This window comes from Papio anubis, chromosome 16, assembly GCF_008728515.1.
Source record: "Papio anubis isolate 15944 chromosome 16, Panubis1.0, whole genome shotgun sequence".
NCBI classification, from domain to species: domain Eukaryota; kingdom Metazoa; phylum Chordata; class Mammalia; order Primates; family Cercopithecidae; genus Papio; species Papio anubis.
Window position 1 is genome coordinate 21154641 of NC_044991.1, and position 26378 is coordinate 21181018.

At 50.1% G+C, this 26378-nt stretch overlaps 1 protein-coding gene across 2 annotated transcripts; it reads left to right on the plus strand.

Moving 5' to 3' along the window:
• Nucleotides 1-762: 762 nt before the first annotated feature.
• On the plus strand, nt 763-26325 carry NIPSNAP1 (nipsnap homolog 1). Of its 2 annotated transcripts, XM_031656382.1 has the most exons (12): nt 800-927; nt 1743-1799; nt 9411-9538; nt 9721-9766; nt 10636-10730; nt 18980-19050; nt 19196-19336; nt 19644-19675; nt 19977-20071; nt 21870-21953; nt 24824-25247; nt 25566-26325. In XM_031656382.1, the coding sequence occupies exons 1-11, from the start codon at nt 830-832 to the stop codon at nt 24886-24888; spliced, it is 912 nt and encodes a 303-aa protein (XP_031512242.1). In that variant the 5' UTR covers nt 800-829; the 3' UTR covers nt 24889-25247; nt 25566-26325. The 2 variants fall into 2 exon arrangements, with proteins under 2 accessions (XP_031512243.1, XP_031512242.1); XM_031656383.1 differs by lacking the exon at nt 1743-1799 and having other exon boundaries at nt 763-927.
• Nucleotides 26326-26378: the final 53 nt, after the last annotated feature.

Here is a 26378-nt window from a genome sequence, read left to right on the forward strand (position 1 = left end):
AGACTGCCTTTGTAAGACTAACAAATTAGCCACGAGATTAGAAATTACGGTTCAGAAGTCATGCAGGTAGTGACCACAGATTCTAAACCTCCCCAACGGCTCCTAGGGATAACATCACTACTGTAAAACCGAAGATTGGTGCTCAAGATATTTTTCCGATCCTGCACTCAATGGATCCGCAGGCGACACACAGATTAAGAAACCGGATCATCTGGTCTTGTGGCCCCCACCCAGAGATCCACTTAGCACAAGAGGACAGCTTCCACTCCCTATGATGGCATCTCCGACTTGACCAATCAGCACTCTCCACTTTCTGGCCCCTACCCACCAAATTATCCTTAATAAAACCCAGTCTCCGAATTTTCAGGGAGGCTGATTTGAGTAATAATAAAACTCCGGTCTCCCATTCAGTCGGCTCTGCATGAATTAAACTCTTATTGCAATTCCCCTGTCTTGATAAATCGCTCTGTCAGGGGAAAAATGAAACGGGCAAAATGAACCCATGGGGAGGTTACACTGACCCTCTGCTGCACATCCCGGACAGCCGTGTTAAGAACCCTTGGTATTATTGTTCCACGCTCCCATTTTACTTAGGTGGATCCTGAGGCCCAGAGTGGACAAAGGGCTTGCCAAGGTCGCAGAGCGCGCAGAGGATTAGAACCCTGACTTCCGTCAAGCACCTGCGGAGTTGGAGACGCCCACGGGCAACGCCCACCTGGCCGGGTGAGTGGAGGGGGCGGGTGAGTCGGAGGGGTGGAGTTTATTCGCGCCCCGCCTCCTTCACCCAGGCTTGGGGGCGGGGCCTTCCTGCAACCTTCGCGGCTCCAACATGGCTCCGCGGCTATGCAGCATCTCTGTGGCGGCGCGGCGGCTGCTGGGGGGCCCGGGGCCCCGCGCTGGGGACGTTGCGGCTGCAGCTGCGGCGCGGTGAGAGCCGGGCCAGGCAGGGACAGAAGCGCGCGGGGTGGGGTGCACGGGCGGGGGCCAGGGACTGGGCCGCGGGGGAGGGGCAGAGACTCCTCTCTTGGAATCTGGGGGTTAGAGGCGGGGCAGGATCAAGGCCTAGGGAAGGGTCTGGGCAAAGAATGGGGGAGGCGAGAAAGCGATGGGTAGGGTCTTTGTCCTGGTTGGGACCGGGCTGTGATGGGGACCTGATGAAAGATGGTGAGAAGGGCAGGTACTGGGCCCTGGAGACTGGGAGAGGGCAGAAGACAGGAGGAGTGGCCCGTTCCCAGGCGTAGCTTATGATTTAACACCCACTGGAGGCTTCTGGTAGAGTCAGCTCCTCCGTCGGGAAGTTCGGTGGGAAAGAGATGATGGCAGGGGAGCAGTGGGGGATCCCCAGGGGCCATGGCTGCACAGACCCTTTGTTCCCCCACCTCGGACTGTACAGGTGGGGAAACGGACGGGAGTTGTCCAAGGTCACCCTCCCTGCTGTGCCATGGCATAACCAGATCTGGGACCCAGGTCTGCCAATGCGCCATGCACTTTGCACCCAACTGGTGGCCTCCTGGGAGTGGGAGTCTGGCTGGGCCATGTGCTCTCAGCCTGGGCTTTTGTTTGGGCCCTGCTCTGGGCTGAGCTAGGGATTGGCCTTCCTGACCGTCCCTGAGCAGCCCCTCGCTCCTTGGTCCCCACAGCCCTGTACTTCCCCCATCTGCATATATCACCCTGCACAGTTATGACTTGGTGCTTGTCTGTCTCTCGCTAGACCCTGATCTCATTTTTCTCTGTTTCCCCAGCCTCCCACCCTCAGAGGGCTCAGGACTGTGTATGGTCAAGGAATATTTACCAAAGAAGTGAGGCCACCTGTTCCCCTTCCCCCAACCTGTGAAAAGGAAGCAAGCATCCCTCCTGCCCTGCAGCCCAGGAATGAAGCTGCAAAGTTCTGTTAGAGCCTGCCATGAGATGTTACAGCACAGAGCAGTGGGGCTTTTCAACAGCTGGGAAAGAGGAGTGGCATAAGCCCCCCACCCAGACTGCCCAATAATTAGGGAGAAAGCTGACACCGTGGGAAGAGCCTAGAGTTTGCCTGGCACTAACAAATTTAACTCGGAATTTCTAGGTGGGGTGACCTCAGGACTCTTTAAGCCTCGGGTTCCTCATCTGTAAAATGGGAGTAATCAGACAGGAAGTATCTCATAGGGTTGTTGAGGACTAAAGATGCCGTGGTTGGTTGGGTATGGTGGCTCACATGTGTAATCGCAGCACTTTGGGAGGCCGAGGCGGGCGGATCACTTGAGGTCAGCAGTTCAAGACCACCCTGGCAACACTGTGAGATCCTGTTTCTATAAAAAGTACAAAAATGGCCGGGCACGGTGGCTCATATCTGTAATCCCAGCACTTTGGGAGGCCGAGGGGGGCGGATCACGAGGTCAGAAGATTGAGACCATCCTGGCTAACACGGTGAAACCCCTTCTCTACTAAAAATACAAAAAATTAGCCGGGCGCAGTGGCGGGCGCCTGTAGTCCCAGCTACTCAGGAGGCTGAGGCAGGAGAATGGCGTGAACCCAGGAGGCGGAGCTTGCAATGAGCTGGGATCGTGCCACTGCACTCCAGCCTCCAGCCTGGGCGACAAGAGAGAGACTCCGTCTCAAAAAAAAAAAAAAAAAAAAATTCACCATGTTGGTGAAACCCTGTCTCTACTAAAAATACAAACAATTAGCTGGGCATGATGGCTCACACCTGTAATCCCCGCTACTAGGAAGGCTGAGGCAGGAGAATCAATTGAACCCAGGAGATGGAGGTTGCGGTGAGCCGAGATCGCACTACTGCACTCCAGCCTGGGTGACAGAGCAAGACTGTCTAAAACAAAAAAGATACCGTGGTTGTGAAGTGTCTGGCACTTGACAAACATGCAGCAAGTGTTGCTCCTTGCCCCTAGCCTATGTTACAAGCAATTTCTGCATGAGACCCACATAATATTGAGGCTCAAAAGGCTCTGGGAAGATCATCCTTTATGAGCCCTTTGTTTTCCAGATGAAAACATCAAGGTTGGGGAAGGGACAGAATGGATTGGTGGTAAAACCATTTGTGTGGCAAACACCCAGAGGCCATAAAAGGAGCATGGGTCTTAGAGTCAGCCTGCTGCCCCTCACTTAGTAACCCTGGATGAGTTGCTGAACCTCTGTCAGCCTCAGTTTCCTTTTCTGGAAAGTGGGGATGGTGATCTCTGCTTGGTGTTTTTGGCAGGATTGCTGTGAAGACACTTGGATTAATATTTATCAAGTCCCTCAAGGACCATCTTGCAGTTACTTATGCCTTAATTCCACATTGGATACCTGAGAACACTCTGTCCTGCTGCCCTCAGGCTGCCCCATATCTCTCTGGAGTCACTAGTAGGGCCAGCAGCAGCCCTTCTGGCCTGTGAAGTTTGGGGGCAATGAGGCTGCTGGGGTGGGGATGGAGTGTGGGCTTTTAAATCAAATGGACCTGGGCCAGGCACCGTGGCTCACGCCTATAATCCCAACACTTTGGTAGGCCAGGTGGGAGAATCACTTGAACCCAGGCGTTTGAGACCAGCCTGGGCAACATGGCAAGATCCTGTCTCTATAAAAAATACAAAAATTTGGCCAGGCACAGTGGCTTACGTCTGTCACTTTGGGAGGCTGAGGTGGACGGATCACCTGAGGCCAGGAGTTCAAGACCAACCTGGCCAACATGGTGAAACCTCATCTCTACTAAAAACACAAAAATTAGCAAGGCCAGAGCTGGTGGCTCCCACCTGTAATCCCAGCACTTTGGGAGGCCCAGGCAGACAGATCACGATGTCAGGTGTTCAAGACCAGCCTGGCCAACATGGTAAAACCCCATCTCTATTAAAAATACAAAAATTAGCTGGGCGTGGTGGTATGCATCTGTAATCCCAGCTACTCCGGAGGCTGAGGCAGGAGAATCGCTTAAACCAGGGAGTTGGAGGTTGCAGTGAGCTGAGATCGCGCCACTGCACTCCAGCCTGGGTGACAGAGCAAGACTCTGTCTCAGAAAAAAAAAAAAAAAAATAGCCATGGTGGCGTCTGCCTGTATTCCCAGCTACTCAGGAGGCTGAGGCAGGAGAATCGCTTGAACTGGGGAGCCGGAGGTTGCAATGAGCCAAGATCGCGCCACTGCACTCCAGCCTGGGCAACAGAGGGAGACTCCGTATCAGGGAAAAAAAAAAAAAAAAAAAAAAAAGGCTGGGTGCGGTGGCTCACACCTGTAATGCCAGCACTTTGGGAGGCTGAGGCGGGTGGATCACCTGAGTTCAGGAGTTTGAGACCAGCCTGGCCAACGTGGTGAAACCCTGTCTCTACTAAAAACACAAAAATTAGCCAGGCATGGTAGCAGATGCCTGTAATCCCAGCTACTCGGGAGGCTGAGACAGGAGAATCACTTGAACCCCGGAGGCGGAGGTTGCAGTGAGCTGCGATCGCACCATTGCACTCCAGCCTCGGGAACAAGAGCGAGACTTCGTCTCAAGAAAAAAAAAAATTAGCTGGACATGGTGACACATGCCTATAGTCCCAACTACTCTGGAGGCTGATGCAGGAGAATTGCTTGAACCTGGGAGGTGGAGGTTGCAGTGAGCTGAGATCATGCCATTGTACCCCAGCCTGGGCAACAGAGTAAGACTCCATCTCAAACAACAACAAAAATTAGCCAGGCATGGTGGTGCACACCTGTGGTCTCAGCTACTTGGGAGGATCATTTGAGTCTGGGAGATAGAGGATGCAGTGAGCCATGACTGTGTCACTGCACTCCAGTCTGGGTGACAGAGTGAGACCCTGTCTCGAAAAAAGAAGAAAAAAGAAAGATAAAGCTGACCTAGCATCAGAACCTGGGTTTGTCCAGAGCTTGTGCTCGTAAGCACTAGTTCTGCTGTTGGTGTTAAGGATGGAAAGGACCCCCGATCCCTGAGTGAAGTCACTCTGGGTCAAGGTCTACCATTTCTTTCATACTTTCCAGCTTTCATCATTTTCATGCAAGAATGTCTTAGCTCCTCCTTCGTTCATTTCTCAAACTTGGACTGCATTCTCACCATGTGCCCAGCACTGCTCCAAGCATAGGGGATACAGCAGGGATGCAACAGAACAGACAAGGATTCTGTCCCGCTAGGGCTGCTTCCAGTTTAGAGACTGACAATAAACAAAGCACATAATAAGCCAAAAAGTATATATTTTTTTAATTTTTAATTTGTAGTAGAGATGAGGTCTTGCTGTGTTTCCCAGGCTGGTCTCAAACTCCTGGGTTCGGCTGGGCATGGTGGATCACGCCTGTAATCCCATCACTTTGGGAGGCCAAGGCAGGCGGATCACTTGAGGTCAGGAGTTTGAGACCAGTCTGACCAACATGGTAAAACCCCATCTCTACTAAAACATACAAAAGTTAGCCAGGTGTGGTAGCATGCACCTGTAGTCTCAGCTACCCGGGAGGCTGAGGCAGGAGAATCGCTTGAACCCAGGAGGTGGAGGTTGCAGTGAGCTGAGATTGTGCCACTGCACTCCAGCCTGGGCAACGGAGTGAAACTCCATCTCAAAAAAAAAAACAAAAAAACAAAAAAAGGCCAAGCGCAGTGGCTCACGCCTGTAATCCCAGCACTTTGGGAGGCTAAGGCAGGAGGATCACCTGAAGTCAGGAGTTCAAGACCAGCCTGGCCAACATGGTGAAAACTCGTCTCTACTAAAAATAAAAAATTAACCGGGTATGGTGGCACACGCCTGTAGTCCTAGCTGCTCGGCAGGCTGAGGCTGCAGAATTGCTTGAACCTAGGAGGCGGAGGTTGCAGTGAGCCGAGATCACGCCACTGCACTGCAGCCTGGGAGGCAGACTGAGACTCCATTTCAAAAAACGAAAAACAACAACAACAACAACAAAAAAAAAACAACTCCTGGGTTCAAGCAATCCTTCCCTCTTGCGTCAGCCTCCCAAAGTGCTGGGATTACAGGTATGAGCCACTGGACTCATCCTAGTATAGCGTTTTAGAAAGTGCTCTAGAACAAGATGGGAGAGCAGGATGAGAGGGCTTGTGGAGGTTAAGGGTAGGAGAACATTGTAATTTCACTGAGAAAGTGAAATTTGTACTCTTGCAAATGTGCCCTTGGGGATGCTGGCTTGGAGTTCAAACTCTCCTCTGAGATCTTTGACAAGTCCTTTCTTGGATTTTCCCTGTAGAAAAGAGCTTTAGGGATGGGCTCCACCACCCTGCTCGTTTGATAGATGCGGAAACTGAGGCCCACAGGCAGGAAGGATTAGTTTCCAGCATTCCAGCCCATAATCTCTCTCTTCAGGGCTGGCTACTTGACTGATATTTATCTTGGTCAGTGCTGATGTTAATAAATTACTCAGTCTAGTCCTTTCTAGAGCAAAGGTCTTGGTTGATAAATAGTAGAAGCTGTTCTCACTGCCTGTCTCCCTCCAGGGGAAGCAGCCCCTCTACATTAAAACCAAAGGTCAAGTCCCTCAGTGCCCAACCTGAGGTGGGGGTTGGCTTTCAAGGAAAGAGCACTGGGTTGGTTTTTTTTTTGTTTTTTTTTTGTTTTTTTTTTTTTTGAGACGGAGTCTCGCTGTGTCTCCCACTGGAGTGCAGTGGTGCGATCTCCGCTCACTGCAAGCTCCGCCTCCTGGGTTCATGCCATTCTCCTGCCTCAGCCTCCCAAGTAGCTGGGACTACAGGCGCCCGCCACCGCGCCCGGCTAATTTTTATATTTTGGTAGAGAAGGGGTTTCACTGTGTTAGCCAGGATGGTCACCGATCTCCTGACCTCGTGGTCACCCGCCTGGGCACCAAGTGCTGGGATTACAGGTGTGAGCAACCACGCCTGGCCACTGGGTTGGTTCTTAACTCTGCCCTCTGATTTCCTGTGTGGCCTTGGGCAAGTCCCTTAAACTCCCTGGGCTTCTTTCTATTTTATCGTCTCGAGAATGGGAATACCAGTAGTACCAATACTATAAGATCATTGCATAGAGTCAGTGAGATCGTGCAGTTGAAAAGTGTATCGCAGATCCCTGGCTTAGAGCCTCCCTTATTCTGGTCTAAAAACTTCACAGACCACACTACCCATCTAATGATAATTGTCTTTTTGCTAATGAAGCAAATGCATGTACAATGACCGAGACAGTCCATGAAATCAGAAATGCTTAACACACTTTTTAAAATCTTTACAAAAAATTATAATGAATAAAGAAAAATTTAGCCTCCTATTCCTCTTTCCCAGGTAAGCAGTATTAACAGTTTGGGATAAGTCATTTCTCTCTTTTTTTTTTTTTCTTTCTTTTTTTTTATTCTGAACATGGAGTCTCACTCTGTCACCCAGGCTGGCATGCAGTGGTGCGATCTTGGCTCACTGCAGCCTCTGCCTCCTGGATTCAAGCAATTCTGCCTCAACCTCTCAAGTAGCTGGGACTACAGGCACACATCACCACTCCTGGCTAATATTTTGTACTTTTTTTTTTAGTAGAAATGGGGTTTTGCCATGTTGCGCAGGCTAGTCTTGAACTCCTGAGCTCAGGCAATCCGCCTGCCTCGGCCTCCCAAAGTGCTAGGATTACAGGCATAAGCCACCATGCCCAGCCTCTTTTTTTTTTGAGTCAGGGTCTGGCTCTGTTGCCCAGTCTGGAGTGCAGTGGCCCGACCTCAGCTTGCTAAAACCTCTGCCTCCTGGGTTCAAGCAATCTTCCCTCCTCAGCCTCCTGAGTAGCTGGGACTACAGGTGTACTTGACCATACCTGGCTAATTTTTTTTTTTTGAGAAAGGGTTTCACTCTTGTATTCCCAGGCTGGACTGCGATGGCCCGATCTCAGCTCATCACAACCTCTGCTTCCTGGGTTCAAGTGTTCTTTCCACCTCAGCCTCCTGAGTAGCTGGGATTACAGGCATGCGCCACCACGCCTGGCTAATTTTGTATTTTTAGTAGAGGTGGGGTTTCTCCATGTTGGTCAGGCTGGTCTCGAACTCCTGATCTCAGGTGATCTGCCCGCCTTGGCCCCCCAAAGTGTTGGGATTACAGGCATGAGCCACCGCACCCAGCAATATTTTATTTATTGCAGAGACAGGGCTTCGGACTCCTGAGCTCAAGCAATCGGCCTGCCTCAGCCTCCCAAAGTGCTGGAATTACAGGCATGAGCGACTATGCCTGGCCCATTTCTCATTTTTCTTTCTTTTCTTTTTTTTTTTAGAGACGGACGGAGTCTTGCTCTGTCGCCCAGGCTGGAGTGCGGTGGCGCGATCTCAGCTCACTGCAAACTCCGCCTCCCAGATTCACGCCATTCTCCTGCCTCAGCCTCCCAAGTAGCTGGGACTACGGGTGCCCACTACCATGCCCGGCTAATTTTTGTATTTTTAGTAGAGACAGGGTTTCACCATGTTAGCCAGGATGGTCTCAGTCTCCTGGCCTCATGACCTGCCCGCCTGGCCTCCCAAAGTGCTGGGATTACAGGCTTGAGCCACTGCGCCCAGGCTCTCATTTTTATACTTATGCAAACATATCACCACTTTGGCCAGCTGCGGTGGCTCATGCTTGTAATCCCAGCACTTTGGGAGGCTGAGGCAGGCGGATCACGAGGTCAAGAGATCGAGACCATTCTGGCCAACATGATGAAACCCTGTCTCTACTAAAAACACAAAAATTAACTGGGCACGGTGGCGCACGCCTGTAGTCCCAGCTACTTGGGAGGCTCAGGCAGGAGAATCACTTGAACCCAGGAGGCGGAGGTTGCAGTGAGTGGAGATCTTACCACTTATCCATCTCAAAAATAAACACAACAAAACAAACATATCACTACTTTAAGATTATTTAAAAAAAAAAAAAATTTTTTTTTTTTTTTTTTGAGACATGGTCTCTGTCACCCAGGCTGGAGTGCAGTGGCCTGATCATGGCTCATTGTAGCTTTGATTTCCTGGGCTTCATGCGATCCTCCTAAGTCTCTCAAGTGGCTGAGACTACAGGCATGTGTCACCACACCCAGCTAATTATTGTATTATTTTATTTTATTTTATTTTATTTTTATTTTTTGAGACAGAGTCTTGCTCTGTTGCCCAAGCTGGAGTACAGTGGGCTTTGGGCATGATGCAAGGTGGATTTGGGGTTGATCCTCTTGGCAAGAGGTGGCAGTTGTGTGACCCAAGTAGAGGACCTCTTGGAAGGGGGATGAAGTGGAGGCAGGGAGGCTAGAGAGAGAAGTGGGAGGTGGGGCTGCCTCTCCTGGCCTCCTGAGGCTCTGCAAAGCTTCAAGAAGCCAACTGGGCAGCTGGAATCTCTGTAGAAAGGAGCTGGCTCCAATAGCATTTCACACTCTGGAGCTACCACAGGACTCCATGGCCCTGTTCCCAGAAATGTGGGTCACTGGTCTAGGGGAGCAGGACATCCGAGCAGATGGAATTGCTGGGGCTCCCCCCACCTCCACACGTCCCCCTCAACTCCTCTGTCCTGCAGTTTCTATTCCAAGGACAATGAAGGCAGCTGGTTCCGCTCCCTCTTTGTTCACAAGGTGGATCCCCGGAAGGATGCCCACTCCACCCTGCTGTCCAAGAAGGAAACCAGCAACCTCTACAAGATCCAGTGTGAGTGGCTGCTGAGCTGACCAAGCTCTGCCCTTTCAGGGGCTCTGGGGGCCTGTGAGGCTCCAGGATGGAGATGGGAGCAGCTGTCCTGGGACCCCTGGCCTTGATTTGCTCCCCTCACCCCAAGTTCTTCGCTGTGTACACACCCTACCTCACTTCTTGTTCTCTGTCCTCTGTTGCAGTTCACAATGTAAAGCCCGAATACCTGGATGCCTACAACAGCCTCACGTGAGCATCCTGCATCCATACATCCCAGCCACTGCTTGGGTGGGGACCACACTCTCAGCAAATCCGCAGAACATCTTCCACCTTGTTTTTTTTGTAGAAATCCAGGAGATGTAGATTTCTTTTATTTCTGCCTTTTTCTTTCTTTTCTTTTCTTTTCTTTTTTTTTTTTTTGAGATGGAGTTTCGCTCTTGTTGCCCGGGCTGGAGTGCAATGGTACGATCTCGGCTTATTGCAACCTGTGCCTCCCAAGTACAAGCGATTCTCCTGTCTCAGCCTCCCAAGTAGCTCGGATTACAGGCATGCGCCACTAAGCCTGGAAAATTTTTTTGTATTTAGTAGAGACAGGGTTTCACCATGTTAGGCTGGTTGTGAACTCCTGACCTCAGGTGATCCACCCGCCTTGGCCTCCGAGTGCTGGGATTATAGGCATGTGCCACCGCGCTTGGCCCCTTTTTCTTTCTTTTATTTTTCTTAAAAGAGATGGTCTCCGGGAGGCGGAGGTTCCAGTGAGCCAATATTGCGCCATTGCACTCCAGCCTGGGCAACAAGAGCGAAACTCCGTCTCACACACAAAAAAGAGACATGGGATCTCACTTTGCTGCCTAGGCTGGTCTCAAACTACTGGGCTCAAGCAATCCTCTTGCCTCAGCCTCCCAGTGTTGGGAATACAGGTGTGAGCCTCCATGCCCAGCCAGGATGTAAATTTCAGAGTTGGAAGTCCTGAGGGCCCTTTGCCTAGCTTCTGCATTTTTGAGATGGAGAGTCTGAGGCCCAACCCCAGGGTCTGCAGTTTGAACTGAGTTTGAACCCTTATCTCAGAGGCCCTGATGGCTATGTGAACCTTGCCCCTCTCTGCACCCCTCCCACAGGGAGGCTGTGCTGCCCAAGCTGCACCTGGATGAGGACTACCCATGCTCACTCGTGGGCAACTGGAACACGTGGTATGGGGAACAGGACCAGGCAGGTAAGGCGCTCACCTCCCTAGTGCCATTGCTACCTCCCAGCCCTGGCCTCCAGCACCTTTCACACTGGGCTGTTCTCCACTCCCTCTCCACAACAGCACCTGGTGGGGCTCTTACTAAAACCTCATCACCTCACTCCTCTGCTCAAATACCTGTCCTGGCTCCCCTGTGCCCTCAAGGTGACCTGTGAAGCCTGTGAGTCCTTCCCGGCCCCACCCCCAGCCTCATGGCGCCAAATCCTCCTTGCCTCGCTGTGCTGTCCCACCCAGGACTCAGTTCCTCAGATTGACGGTTTCACTCTTTAGTTCCAGACTACTGCTCATGCTCTTTCTTCTGCCTTAAGCATTACTACTTCTTTGCCTGCTTTACCTGGATCACCGTCTTTTGTTCTTTTGTTTTTTTTTTGAGACTGAGTTTCACTCTTGTTGCTCAGGCTGGAGTGCAGTGGTGCGATCTCGGCTCACTGCAACCTCTGCCTCCCCAGTTTAAGCAATTCTCCTGTCTCAGCCTCCTGAGTAGCTGGGATTACAGGAGTGTGCCACCATGCCCAACTAATTTTGTATTTTTAGTAGAGACAGGGCTTCACCATCTTGGTCAGGCTTGTCTTGAACTCCTGACCTCAGGTGATCCACCTGCCTCAGCCTCTCAAAGTGCTGGGATTACAGGCGTGAGCCACCGTACCCGGCCTTTTTTTTTTTTCTTTTTTTTTGAGACAGGGTCTCACTCTGTCACCCAGGCTGGCAGGTAGTGGCACAGTCTTGGCTGACTGCAACCTCCATCTCCTGGGTTGAAGAGATTCTCCTGCCTCAGCTTCCCGAGTAGCTGGAATTTCAGGCATGTGCCACCACTCCCAGCTAATTTTGTATTTTTAGTAGAGATGGGGTTTCACCATGTTGGTCAGGCTGGTCTCGAACTTCTGACCTCCGGTGATCCACCCGCCTCGGCCTCCCAAAGTGCTGGGATTACAGGCATAAGCCACCACTCCCAGCCTTTTGTTTTTGAGACAGGGTCTTGCTCTGTCACACAGGCTGGAGTGCAGTGGTATAATCTTGGCTCATTCGAGCTTCAATTTCCCAGGTTCAAGCAATACTCCCACCTCAGCTTCCTGAGTAGCTGGGACTATAGGTGGGCTCCACCATGCTCGGCTACTTTTTGTGTTTTTTGGTAGAGACGGGGTTTCTCCATGTTGCCCAGGCTGGTCTCTAACTCCCGAACTCAAATGATCCTGCCTCCTTGGCCTCCCAAAGTGCTGGGATTGCAGACATGAGCCATCATGCCTGGCCTTTCATTTTTATTCATTTTAAAACTTTCATTATTTATGTATTTATTTTTGAAATCAGGTCTCGTTGCCCAGTGGGGAGTGCAGTGGTGTGATCACAGCTTACATAGCCTTAACCTCCTGAGCTCAAGCAATCCTCCTACCTCAGCCTCCCGAGTAGCTGGGACCACAGGTGCATGCCACAATGTCCAACTAATTTATTTTAAATTTTTTGTAGAGACGGGGTCTCCCTATGTTACCCAGGTTGGTCTCAAACTCCCAGGCTCAAGCAATCTTTCCATCTTGGCCTCCCAAAGTTCTGGGAGTACAGGCATGAGCCACAGTGCCTGGACTATTCACTTTTCTATTTTGGCATAGATGTCACCTCCTCCTGGAAGTCTGCTGAGATTTCCTCCACCTGGGCTGGGTCAGGCACCTTCCCTAGCTCTCCAGGCCTCAGTAATTACCTCCTCATGCCCTGATCACGTACCCCTATAGCTGCCTGTTTAGTTGTCTGTCTCCATAGATAGGTGAATCCCCAATATGCAGTACATATTTGTGGAATAAATAGGGGTTCTTCTTGTCTAAGCTGGTGTCTTACAGTCCCAGGGGCACCCCTAGCATGCCCCATCCCACCCTAATAGACACACCAAAGTTGGTACCACCTATAAGAACCCACACATGAATTTGGCTGACTCACAACATCTCAGCCACTCAAAGGGACCTCAAATTTAGACCCACACTGTCCAAAATGATAGCCACTAACCACATTTAGCTATTTATTTATTTATTTATTTATTTTGAGATGGACTCTCGCTCTGTACTGTCGCCCAAGCTGGAGTACAGTGGTGCAATCTTGGCTCACTGCAACCTCAAGTTGTTCTTGAACCTCAAGGGTTCAAGTGATTCTCCTGCCTCAGCCTCCTGAATAGCTGAGATTACAGGCACATGTCACCACACCCAGCTAATTTTTTTTTTTTTTTTGAGACGGAGTCTTGCTCTGTCGCCCAGGTTGGAGTGCAGTGGCGTGATCTTGGCTCACTGCAAGCTCCACCTCCCAGGTTCACGCCATTCTCCTGCCTCAGCCTCCCGAGTAGCTGGGACTACAGGCGCCTACCACCATGACCGGCTAATTTTTTTGTATTTTTAGTAGAGACGAGGTTTTACCATGTTGGTCAGGCTGGTCTCGAACTCCTGACTTTGTGATCCTCCCACCTCAGCCTCCCAAAGTGCTGGGATTACAGGTGTCAGCCACCGCGCCTGGCCTATTTATTTATTTTTTTTGAGACAGCGTCTCACTCTGGTTGCCCAGGCTGGAGTGCCGTGGTGTAATCACAGCTCACTGTAGCCTTGACCACCCAGGCTCAGATGATTCTCTCACCTCAGCCTCCCAAGTAGCTGGAACTACAGGTGTGCACCACCACAGCCAGCTAATTTTTTGTATTTTTAGTAGAGACAGGGTTTCGCTATGTTGCCCAGGCTGGTGTTGAACTCCTGGACTCAAGCAATCCATCAACCTTGGCCTCCTGGACTACTGGGATTACAGGTGTGAGCCACTACGCCCTGGCCTCACATGTAGCTGTTGAAATTTATATTAGTTAAAATTACATAAAAGTTAAAATTCAATGTGTGCCAAGGTGCTCACCTGTAGTCCTAGCTACTTGGGAGGCTGAGGTGGGAGGATTGCTTGAGCCCAGGAGTTCGAGGCTGTGATTCAATACCATCACACCTGTGAACAGCCACTGCACTCCAGCCTGGGCAACACACTGAGACCCTGTCTCTAAAAGAGAAAAAATTCAGTACTGAGTATGGTGGCTTATGCTTATAATCCCAGCAGTTTAGGAGGCTGAGGTGGGAGGAACACTTGAGGCCAGGAGTTTGAAACCAGCCTGGGCAACATAATGAGACTTTGCTTCTACTATATATATATATATATATTTTTTCTACTATATATATATATTTTTTTTTAAAAAAAGAAAATATTTTTAAAAAGAAAAAATTCAGTTTCTTAGTCATACTAGCTACATTTCAAATGCTTACTCACACACACGGGGCTCATGCAGAAAGTACTTTTGGACAGTACTGGTTTAGACTGTCTGCATAGCACAGCTATAATAGATGGTCCTCTAAACTTCCCTTGAATTCTCCCAACCATGAAGAGCTCACTTGTAAGCCAACCTGTTTCATCCTTTGATGGCCCCGATAATCATGTGTCTTTGAAAATAATCTGTGACCTACAGATAGATAGGTGTATCTCCTTAATCAATTATTTGGTTTTAGTAACAGATATTAAAATATTATTTCTGTTTTATTTTTATTATTTCTATTTAGAAACAGGGTCTCGCTATATTGCCCAAGCCGGACTTGAACTTCTGGGCTCAAACAATCCTCCTGAGTAGCTGGGACTATAGGCGTATGCTATCGTGCCCGGCTAGACACTGATATGTGGCTAAGGGAATAAGACAAAAGCAAATTGCCTTCAGTTTCAGCCACTACAGCTTTCCCATTTTAAGCTTGACTTGATCAGCTCCAGCAGTATTCCTTGAATTCTCTTAAGCATTTGCTAGTTGTGAAATGAACTTTGAGGGATGGGATCCTGACTTTTTCTTTTTTTTCTTTTTTGAGACCAAGTCCCACTCTGTTGCCCAGGCTGGAGTGCAGTGGCGTGATCTCAGCTCACTGCAACCTCCACCTCCTGGATTCAAGCAAGTTCTTGTGCCTCAGCCTCCCGAGTAGCTGGGACTACAGGCATGAACCACTATGCCTGGCTAATTTTTGTATTTTTAGTAGAGATAGGGTTTCACCATTTTGGCCAGGCTGGTCTTGAGCTCCTGGCCACAGGCGATCGACCCGCCTCAGCCTCCCAAAGTGTTGGGATTACAGGTGTAAGCCACTGCCCCTGGCCTATTTTTATTTTTTCTGTTTTTCTGTTTGGGACAGGCTCTCGCTCTGTCACCCAGTTTGGAGTGCAGTGGCATGATCATAGCTCACTGTAACCTCGAACTCCTGGGCTCAGGCGATCCTCTCACCTCAACTTCTCGAGTAACTGGGACTGCAGACATGCACCACCATGCCTGGGCTAGTTGTTTTGTTTTTTGTTTGTTTGTTTTGTAGAGGTGAGGTCTTGCTATGTTGCCCAGGCTGGTCTCAAACTCCTGAGCTCAAGTGCTCCTCTCCCTCCTCAACCTCCCAGAGTGTTGGGATTACAGATCTGAGCCACTGCATCTGGCTGATCCTGACTTTTTAAAGCATACCCAACATTTTTTGTACCTTGAAGTTCAGTCCCTCACATAGAGTCAGCCGAATCATGTTGAGCTGTACCCTGGGAGTAGGGTTCAGGAATCTACATTTTAATAAACTTGTAAGAACCATTGATCCATCTCCTACAGGGAGCACCGTAATTGTTAGACAATTCCTTCTTCTTGGCTGGGTGCGGTGGCTCATACCTGTATCCCAGCACTTTGGGAGGCTGAGGCGGGTGAATCACCTGAGATCAGGCGTTCAAGACCAGCCTGGCTAACATGGTGAAACCCTGTCTCTACTAAAAATACAAAAATTGGCCAGGTGTGGTGGCTCACGCCTGTAATCCCAGCACTTTGGGAGGCTGAGGCAGGCGGATCACAAGGTCAGGAGATTGAGACCATCCTGCCTGACACAGTGAAACCCCGTCTCTACTAAAAATACAAAAAATTAGCCGGGTGTGGTGGCGGGCACCTGTAGTCCCAGCTACTCGGGAGGCTGAGGCAGGAGATTGGCTTGAACCTGGGAGGTGGAGCTTGCAGTGAGCCGAGATCGTGCCACTGCACTCCAGCCTGGGCAACAGAGTGAGACTCTGTCTCAAAAAAAAACAAAAACAAAAACAAAACAAAACAAAAATACAAAAATTAGCTGGGTGTGGTGGCACGCGCCTGTAATCTCAGCTACTTGGGAGGCGTAGACAGGACAATCTCTTGAACCCAGGAGGTGGAGGTTGCAGTGAGCTGAGATCGCGTCACTGCACTCCAGCCTGGGCAAAAGAGAAAAAGAAAGAAAATTCCTTCTTCTTGCCAGTGATATTGTCCTTGTAACTTTTCTCCGTTAATCCATTTTCCACAGGTCAGCATTCCTGGTTTTGGTAGATTTCCATCCATACAGTACTTTTGCCATTTCCTTTGAGAAAGAGGCCTTTAAACCATAGGGTCAGGCCATTTTGCAGATGGGAAAATCAAGGCACAGATGGAATCAAAAAGCAGGTGAAGGTCAGGCTGGGGATGGGGATGGGAAGTTAACAAAGTCTGAGCTTCCAGACCGATGGCAGCCAGCCGCCCTTAGCTTTAGTCTGCCCGTGTGATCCTCTGGGGACCTTCTTCTGCTGATTCGCCCAGCCATGCTCACAGGATGGCAAAACTGTTTCCTTTCTTCTCCTCCACAATTAATTAGGTTTCTTTGTTATTGGGAGTTAATTAGTTTCCCGGGCAGCCAACATACCACAAACTGGGTGGCTTAAAATAACAGAGGTTTATCCTGTCACAGTTATGGAGGCCGGAAGTCACAAATCAAGGTGTTGACAGGGCAGGGCTATCCTTCTTCCTAAGGCCTTAGGGGAGAACCCTTCCTTGCCTCTTCCAGTTTCTGGGGATTGCTGGAAACTCTTAGTGTTTCTTGGCTTGTAGACTTGTCATTCTAATCTCTGCCTCCCTCGTCATATACTGTTCTCTCCGTGTGTCTCCGTCTTCACACAGTGTTCTCCTGTGTCCAGATCTCCCACTTCTTATAAGGACACCAGTCACTGGACTCAGGGTCCACCCAGTATAATCTCATCTTAGGTTGATTATACCTACAGACACCTATTTCCAAATAAGGTCACGTTCTGAGGTTTTGGGTGGACATAAATTTTTAGGGGACATTGTTCAATTCAGTGCAGATAATATGATTTTTAAAAATTAATTAATTAATTAATTAATTTATTTATTTATTTTTTGAGATGGAGTCTTGCTCTGTCACCCAGGCTGGTGCAGTGGCCCGATCTTGGCTCACTGCAAGCTCCGCCTCGCGTGTTCATGCCATTCTTCTGCCTCAGCCTCCCCAGCAGCTGGGACTACAGGCGCCCGCCACCGCACCCGGTTAATTTTTTGTATTTTTAGTAGAGACAGGGTTTCACCATGTTAGCCAGGATGGTCTCCATCTCCTGACCTAATGATCCACCCGCCTCGGCCTCCCAAAGTGTTGGGATTACAGGCATGAGCTACTGCACCCAGTTCCTAATTTTTGTATTTTCAGTAGAGACAGGGTTTCACTATGTTGGCCAGGGTGGTCTTGAACTCCTAACCTCAAGTGATCTGCCTGCCTCGGCCTCCCAAAGTGCTTATGGGCGTGAGTCACTGTGCCTAGCCAATAATAGGATTTTTATAAATTCTTTTTTTTTTTTTTTTTTGAGACAGAGTCTCGCTCTGTCATCCAGGCTGGAGTGCAATGGCGCGATCTCGGCTCTGGCGCGATCTCGGCTCACTGCAACCTCTGCCTCCCGGATTCAAGCGATTGTCCTACCTCAGCCTCCTGAATCGCTGGGACTACCAGCACATGCCACTATGCCCAGCTAATTTTTTTGTATTTTTAGTAGAGATGGGGTTTCACCATGTTAGCCAGGATGGTCTTGATCTCCTGACCTCGTGATCCGCCCTCCTCAGCTTCCCAAAGTGCTGGGATTTCAGGCGTGAGCCACCGCGCCGGCCTAGGATTTTTATAAATTCTAATAGTACAAAGAGTTTTCCATGCAAAGTAAACATCCCTCCTGCCTAAGGCCTCACAGGCCTCCATGCTGTGTCACAGGGGCATCTACTGTCAATGTCTTTTTTTTTTTTTGAGATGGAGTCTCGCTCTGTCGCCCAGGCTGGAGTGCAGTAGCCAGATCTCTGCTCACTGCAAGCTCCGCCTCCTGGGTTTATGCCATTCTCCTGCCTCAGCCTCCCAAGTAGCTGGGACTACAGGCACCCGCCACCTCGCCCGGCTAGTTTTTTGTATTTCTTAGTAGAGACGGGGTTTCACCATGTTAGCCAGGATAGTCTCGATCTCCTGACCTCGTGATCGGCCCGTCTCGGCCTCCCAAAGTGCTGGGATTACAGGCTTGAGCCACCGCGCCTGGCCCAATCTCTTTTTTTTTGAGATGGAGTTTCGCTCTTGTTGCCCAGGCTGGAGTGCAACGGCGTGGTCTTGGCTTACCGCCACCTCTGCCTCCTAGGTTCAAGCGATTCTCCTGCCTCAGCCTCCCAAGTAGCTGGGATTACAGGCATGCACCACCACACCCGGCTAATTTTATATTTTTAGTAGAGACGGGGTTTCTCCATGTTGGTCAGGCTGGTCTCAAACTCCTGACCTCAGGTGATCCAGCTGCCCAGGCCTCCCAAAATGCTGGGATTACAGGTGTGAGCCACTGCCCCGGTCTACTGTTAATCTCTTAAATCGCCATTAAGAGGTGATGCATAAATTAGCATCTCTGGATGTCCTTGCCCCCTCAACACATGAGGTAGCATACCACACAAGCTCTTCTGTTCCTTGGTTCCTTTTTTCAATTCACTGTCTTGGAATGCTCCATATCAGCCCATCAGTTCTCCCCTGTCCTTTTGTCCAGTTGCTCCTCCAAGGTCTGGTGGTCTTCCTTATGCATGCCACTGCTTCCGGGGTACAGGACACATCTGATCTTGTTGCTATTTAAGGAAGGTGGGGTGGGAATATTATTCCCATTTTCAAGATGAGAACATTGAGGCCTAGAGCCATCCAAGGCTACTGGGCAGAGCTGGAGCTCAAATCCAGGTCTCCTAGACTTGTGTCTGGGATCATCCTCTCCCCAGCATGGTCTTCCACCAAGGCAGAGGGAACTCAGAGAGTCTTGCTGCTACAGGGAACCAGACTACCTGCCTCCCCTGTCCCCACCACATATACACTTAGCCAACCTTGGGGAGGTCATCTGCTGGGGGTCCCAGCAGCCCACTGACCTATACCTCTCACCCCCAACAGTGCACCTGTGGCGATTCTCAGGCGGCTACCCAGCCCTCATGGACTGCATGAACAAGCTCAAAAACAATAAGGTATGTTAGTGGCCACTCAGCACACCTCTCTGGATGTTGGATGCAGCCCAGCCCTGTGCTGGGGTCTCCTCTGCCACCCCATGAGGCACACTGTCAGGATGGAGGACGCTTCCTGGTAGCCGTGCCTTTACCACCATGCCCACAGGAGTACCTGGAGTTCCGAAGGGAGCGGAGCCAGATGCTGCTGTCCAGGAGAAACCAGTTGCTCCTCGAGTTCAGCTTCTGGAATGAGCCACAGCCCAGATTGGGTCCCAACATCTATGAGCTGAGGACATACAAGCTCAAGGTGCCTCCCTCCGACCGACCCCCTCCTGCCCCCCAACTTCCCTACTGCAATGCTGCTTTCAGCTGTCCCAACACCTAGACTGGGGCTTCTGGCTTCTCCCTCCCTATGGGCTCAGAGCAGAGTTGTGTACACATGTGTGCAAACATGCATACCAGGGCCTGAGTGAGTCAGGGCCTGCAAATGAGGCCAAATGGCTGCTGGAGCTTAGGAGGCGGGGAGACAGGGTAGTTTCCCTTCCTTGCCTGGCTGCAATGCTATGAATCTGAGGTGGGGGCTCATTCCCATCATCCCTTTGGTTCTCTTTCAGCCAGGAACCATGATCGAGTGGGGAAACAACTGGTAAGTGGCAGCACTAGGACTGGGGTTGGGGGGGTGCCCTGCTCACCTGCCCCACCAAGGCCCCTGGTGGGCCACCTTTTCCAGGGCCATATCACAGGGAACTCAGTACCCTCTGCCCCTCATGGATCTGGGAGAAGGATCCAACCAGGAGGTGAGGATCTCCTAGAAGACTGTGAGCCCTCCGTTGGTAGAACACCCCGCCATCAGCACTTTCCCTCCTGTGGGATGTGGCCAAGAAATCAGCCTCAGTACCCTCTGCACCAGCCCTGGCTTCTGCCCCATATTATTCTGCCTTCTCCAGGGCTCGGGCCATCAAGTACCGGCAGGAGAACCAGGAGGCAGTGGGCGGCTTCTTCTCACAGATAGGAGAGCTCTACGTGGTGCACCATCTCTGGGGTAGGTTGAAGACCTTCCAGGAGCCTTTTGTTAGTTCTCTTTCTCTGTCATCATTCTCTGTAGCCAATGGGGTTGCATTAGTGTCCTCAGAGAACTTAATGTTGTAGCAGGAGACACTATCTTAGATGTAAAGTCACAAAAAGATCAATTTCAGATTATTACAAATAATATTTATAGAAAACAGGCAAGGAGACCAGGTGCAGTGGCTCATGCATGTAATCACAACACTTTGGGAGGCCGAGGCGGGCGGATCACAAGGTCAAGAGATTGAGACCATCCTGGCCAATATGGTGAAAACCCATCTATACTAAAAATACAAAAATTAGCTGGGCATGGTGGCGCACGCCTGTAGTCCCACATACTTGGGAGGCTGAGGTAGGAGAATCACTTGAACCCAGGAGGTGGAGGTTGCAGTGAGCCGAGATCATGCCATTGCACTCCAGCCTGGCAACAAAGCGAGACTCTGTCTCAAAAAAAAAAAAAAAAAAAAAGGCAAGGAGAGATGATGGTGAAAAACACAGGGGATCTACATTGGTCTACATAGACAAAGAATGCCTCTCTGAGGGAGTAAAATGTAAGCTGAGGGGTAAAATGTAAGCTGAGAGCTGCAGGATGAGAAGGAGCCTGCTGTGAATTGCTAGGCAAAACCATTCCAAGTAAACAGAACAGCACGTGCAAAGGCCCTGTGGTGGGGAAAGGCCTTCGGGGTTTTGAGGTATGGCAAGGAGGCCAGTGTGGAGTGAGTAAGGAAGAATGTGGGGAGATGGATCAGGAGAGGGGGAATGAGTTGGGATTTATTGTAAATGCAATGAGAGACTGTTTCAAACAGCAGTGACATGACCTGATTTTTGTTCTAGTATTATTTCTCTGGCTGCTGGCTGCTTTGTTAAGGGTGCTTGGTAGGGGAGCAAGAGAGAAAGCAGAGCTTTACGAGGCCATTACTCTAGTTCAGGCAGGAGGGGATGGGGCAGTGGGATGCTGAGAAGTCCACAGATTCGTTAGTCTAGAGGTGGAATCAGCAGGACTTGTGGATGAATTGCCTGTGTGGGGCAAGAGAAGGAGAAGGGCATTCCAGAAGAGCTCCCAGGTTTGTGCTTGACCTGCTGTGTGTTGTTTACTGAGTCTGGGAGGTCTAGGGAAGGAACAAGTCAGTGGGATCAGGAACGTAATCTTGGCCCTTGGAATTCTTACTTTTTTTTTTTTTTTTTTTTTTTTTGAGACGGAGTCTCCCTCTGTCACCTAGGCTGGAGTGCAATGGTGCAATCTCAGCTCACTGCAACCTCCGCCTCCCAAGTTCAAATGATTCTCGTGCCTCATGCTCCTGAGTAGCTGGGATTACAGGCGTGCAGTACCATGCCCGACTAATTTTTGTATTTTTAGTACAGAGTTTCGCCATGTTGGCCAGACTGGCCTTGAACTCCTGGCCTCAAGCAGTCCACCAGCCTTGGCCTCCCAAAGTGCTGGGATTACAGGCGTGAGCCACCACACCCAGCCAGAAGTGTTACATTAAAAATGCTGACACACGAAAGTAAAGATGTCAAGTAGGCAGTAGATGGATATAGGAGTCTGGAGTGCTTGGGAGTGTTTGCGACTAGAAATATAAATGTAGGCAATATTAACATATGTACTGATTGGATGGATTATTAAAGCAGATAGTGTTTGCTAACAGTCCGAGGGAGGCATCTAGGGAGGAGGAGACAGCAGGGCAGGGTTTGGGGGGCAGTGGGAAGAGGGCCCTGTGCTGGGTAAGGGATCCGATCCTCTGTGCCTGAGAAATGAGTCTGTGCCTTTCTCACAGCCTATAAAGACCTGCAGTCTCGGGAGGAGACTCGAAACGCTGCCTGGAGGAAGAGAGGCTGGGATGAAAATGTCTACTATACAGGTGAGTGAAGACTTTGGAGGTCTTCTGCTGAGAACCCTGTCTGAGGATGGAATCCCCTCTGCAAGGAGATCTAGCCTTTCTTGATTACCTCCAGTGATGGGGAACTCACTTTTAAGACAGTGAGTTAGTGGGTTTCTATCCCAGTGGCACACTCCAGAGGATACCAGCAGGCCTAGGTGAGTGCTCTAGGGGATGATAACACAGCCAGGGCCACACCTCTGCCTAGGAGATGTGGATTAGCAAACGCCCATTGTGACCTTGGGCATGGTTCTTCACCTCGCTGAGGCTGTTCCCTCGTCTATAAGATGGTGATGGTGATAGCGCTTCCATCAGAGGGCTGTGAGGGAAGATTCTACAAACTGTTATTTTTTATTTTATTTTATTTATTTTTGAGACAGAGTCTCACTCTGTCACCCATGCTGGAGTGCAGTGGTGTGATCTTGGCTCACTGTAACCTCCGCCTCCCAGGTTCAAGCCATTCTCCTGCTTCTGCCTCCCAAGTAGCTGGGATTACAGGCATGTGCCACCATGTCCAGCTAATTTTGTATTTTTAGTAGTGACAGGGTTTTACCATGTTGGCCAAGCTGGTCTTGAACTCCTGACCTCAGGTGATCTGCCTGCCTCAGCCTCCCAAAGTGCTGTGATTACAGGCATGAGCCACCACACCCGGCCCACAAACTCATTTATGAAAAGTGCTTTCCCCAGTGTTTGTCACAAAGGAAGCATGCAGGAAATGTTTTTGAACAAGGTTTTTGTTTTTGTAGAGACACAATCTTACTATGTCGCCCAGGCTGGTCTCAAACTCCTAGGCTAAGCAGTCCTCCCACCTCAGCCTTCCAAAGTGCTGGAATTATAGGCATGAGCTACTGTGCCCAGGTTCAAACAAGTTTTTTGCTCAAGGTATTTGCCACTTTGCTAGGAACCCTGAAACCACCTAGAGTCAGTGGGTGTTAATTGAGCCCTCACTGTGTGCTGGGAACTGTGGTAGGTAGGTGGTTGAGGGGCCCATAAATGAACAAGAGCTGTTCTTGCCACTGAGGAGCTTACGGTGATCACTTACCAAGTGGTATGAGGGAGAATATGTCTGCTGAAGGAGGTAGCAGGAGCCTTGCTATTCAGCGTGGTCCCAGCTGGGTATGGTGCCTCACAACTGAAATCCCAGCACATTGGGAGGCCGAGGCAAGAGGATCACTTGAGGCCAGTAGTTTAAGACCAGCCTGGGCAACACAGGGAGACCCCATCTCTACAAAACATTTTTTAAAAATTAGCAGGACATGATGGTTCCCACCTGTAGTCCCAGCTACTTGGAAGGCTGAGGTGGGAGGATCACTTGAGCCCAGGAGTTTGAGGCTACAGTGAGCCATGATTGTGGCATTGCACTCCAGCCTGGGCAACAGTGAGACCCTATGTCAAAAATAAAAAATAAAAAAATAAAAAACAGGACAGGCACACTGGCTTACACCTGTAATCCCAGCACCATGTAAGGTCGAGGTGCGTGGATCAGTTGAGGCCAGGAGTTGGAGACTAGTCTGGGCAACATGGTGAAACCCCGTCTCTACTAAAAATACAAAAATTAGCCAGGCGTGGTAACTCAAGCCTGTAATCCCGGCTACTCCGGAGGCTGAGGCACAAGAATCGCTTGAACCCAGGAGGTGGAGGTCGCATTGAGCCGAGAACCTGCCACTGCACTCTAGCCTGGAAGACAGAGTGAGACTCTGTCTCAAAAAAAAAAAACCAAAAATTAAAAAACAAAACAAAATCAAGTGTGGTCCCAACTGACAATATTGGCATCCCCTGGGAGCTTGTTAAGAATGACAAATCTCGGCCGGGTGCAGTGGCTCACGCCTGCATCCCAGCACTTTGGGAGGCCAACGCAGGCAGATCACCTAAGGTCAGGAGTTCTACACCAGCCTGACCAACATGGAAAAACCCCGTCTCTACTAAAAATACAAAATTAGCTGGGCATGGTGGCACATGCCTGCAATCCCAGCTACTTGGGAGGCTGAGGCAGGAGAATCGTTTGAACCTGGAAGGCGGAGGTTGCAGTGAGCCCAGATAGTGCCATTACACTCCAGCCTGGCAACAAGGGTGAAATTCCGTCTCAAACAAACAAACAAAGAAGAATGACAAATCTCAGCCTTCCTGCAACCTACCGAATCAGAATCTGCACATTAACAAGAACTGCCAAGTGATTTGTATGCACATTAAAGTTTGAAAAGCTCTGAGCTGGAGGAGAGTCTAACCTCCTGGATGACTTGAGCTGACCTTCTCTAGGCTGCACCCTCCCCATCTGTAAAACAAGGCAGTTGGGCTAAATCAGTGTTTTTCTTTTTTCTTTTTTTTTGAGATGGGGTTTCACGCTCATTGCCCAGGCTGGACTGCAATGGCCTGATCTTGGCTCACAGCAACCTCTGACTCTCAGGTTCAAGCGATTCTTCTGCCTCAGCATCCCCAGTAGCTGGGATTACAGGCATGTGCCACTACGCCTGGCCAATTTTGTATTTTTAGTAGAGAGAGGGTTTCTCCATGTTGGTCAGGCTGGTCTCGAACTCTTGACCTCAGGTGATCCGCCTGTCTCGGCCTCCGTAAGTGCTGGGATTATAGGCATGAGCCACCATGCCTGGCCAACAGATAACTATTAAAATTTAAGAAAATGTTACTCTCATCACCACTAAAGTCCTATCTTATCCCATAATTTGAGGGATCTGATGCTCTTCATGGGCCCTTTCAGGAGGGCAATAGGACATTCCTGTCGCAGCATCTGGGACCTCCTTCTGCCCACTCAAAGGCCAGCATGTTTGGGTGGGGCCAGGGAAGGTTGTTGGCTTGCTTGAGCCCCCTGTGTGACCTCTGCCTTTCTCTCTCCTCAGTCCCCCTGGTGCGACACATGGAGTCTAGGATCATGATCCCCTTGAAGATCTCGCCTCTCCAGTGATGCTGCCTACACCTCCACCTTCTTCCCCTTCTCCCTCAGGCAACCCCGATAGACAGTGGCACTCCCGGTCCTGCTATCTTGGTTTTGTCTTGGCTCTGGGAGGACTCTGAGGGGCAGTGCTCAACTCAGACAAGGGGGAACTGAAGGCTGACAAGTTCTGAGGATTACAGCTCTGCCCAGGCCCTTTCCACTTTCCCTGCCTGCCTCCTTCCCCCTGCTAGAAGTAGTTTCTAATTTCCCTGAATGAAGGATAGCAATCTTTTAGGCCTTCTTATATGTTCTAGAATTCCTCATCTCAAGGCCACAAGTCCCCAGTTATCACCCTTGGAAATCCTCCGTTTAGCTTAGTTGCACAAAAGGTAACATGGCCGGGCGCGGTGGCTCAAGCCTGTAATCCCAGCACTTTGGGAGGCCGAGACGGGCGGATCACGAGGTCAGGAGATCGAGACCATCCTGGCTAACACGGTGAAACCCCGTCTCTACTAAAAAATACAAAAAACTAGCCGGGCGCGGTGGCGGGCGCCTGTAGTCCCAGCTACTCGGGAGGCTGAGGCAGGAGAATGGCGTGAACCCGGGAGGCGGAGCTTGCAGTGAGCTGAGATCCGGCCACTGCACTCCAGCCTGGGCAGCAGAGCGAGACTCCGTCTCAAAAAATAAAATAAAATAAAATAAAAAAGGTAACATGTCCAGTGGCTAGAGGTGGGGTGGGAAGACAGGACCCCAGGCCAGGCCCTAAGGAATTCCCTGGTCTCCACTGGGCCACCCACTTGCTGGACAGTCTGAGCCAAGTCCCTCCTGTTGGAGAAAAGCCTGGAACTGCCAAAAACAAAACAAAACAAAAACCTCATCACCATGGTCAGGAGGAGGTCCAGACATCCCACCCAGATAGGCTGGGGAAAGGGATGGAAGCCAGGAAGGATTTAGGGGCAGGAGACAGACACGTAACAGGAACTCAGAAGGTAGAACTTAGAATTCAGAACTTGGGTTTCAATTGTAGAATTTGGAATCTGGAATACAGAATTGGGAAGAAGAACAGAGATGACAAAAGACCATTTGAAGAGAGGTTCCTAATACTAGACAGATGGAGAGTGGCTTGGCTGTTTCCCCCTACATATTGGGGTTGAAAACTTAAATGTGTAGTTCCAGTCCTTCTATGCAGAAAGTCTCTCCTGCCCTCCCTCCTTCCTGCAGGCAAATGTACCACCTAGGGCCTGTTCCCTCACCCTGTATTCTGTCTCCCCTGATTGACATTCTGTCAGCCCAACCCTCATTCTGCAGGGCCACCTGGTGTGTGGAGGGGGGGGTCAGTGACTCGGGGGGGTCTCCTCAGTGACCCCCATACCTCATCATGAACCCTTGGGTAGCTTGATTCTGCCTCCCATCCAGGAAAACTTGTGCTGGAGTTGCTGATGGAACCAATTAAATATTTACTATAAATCGCAGTGTCCTTTCTTCATCTGCAAGGAACTTTAGCAGGTGCCTGAGGCAGG

What these genes read in the sequence shown, in the direction of transcription:
- NIPSNAP1 (XM_031656382.1), top strand. Translation starts at nt 830, where the DNA reads ATGGCTCCGCGGCTATGCAGCATCTCTGTGGCGGCGCGGCGGCTGCTG. An exon ending in TGGGGAACAGGACCAGGCAG is followed by an intron (nt 10,731 to 18,979) that starts GTAAGGCGCTCA and finishes CACCCCCAACAG; the next exon opens with TGCACCTGTGGCGATTCTCA. An exon ending in TGAAAATGTCTACTATACAG is followed by an intron (nt 21,954 to 24,823) that starts GTGAGTGAAGAC and finishes CTCTCTCCTCAG; the next exon opens with TCCCCCTGGTGCGACACATG.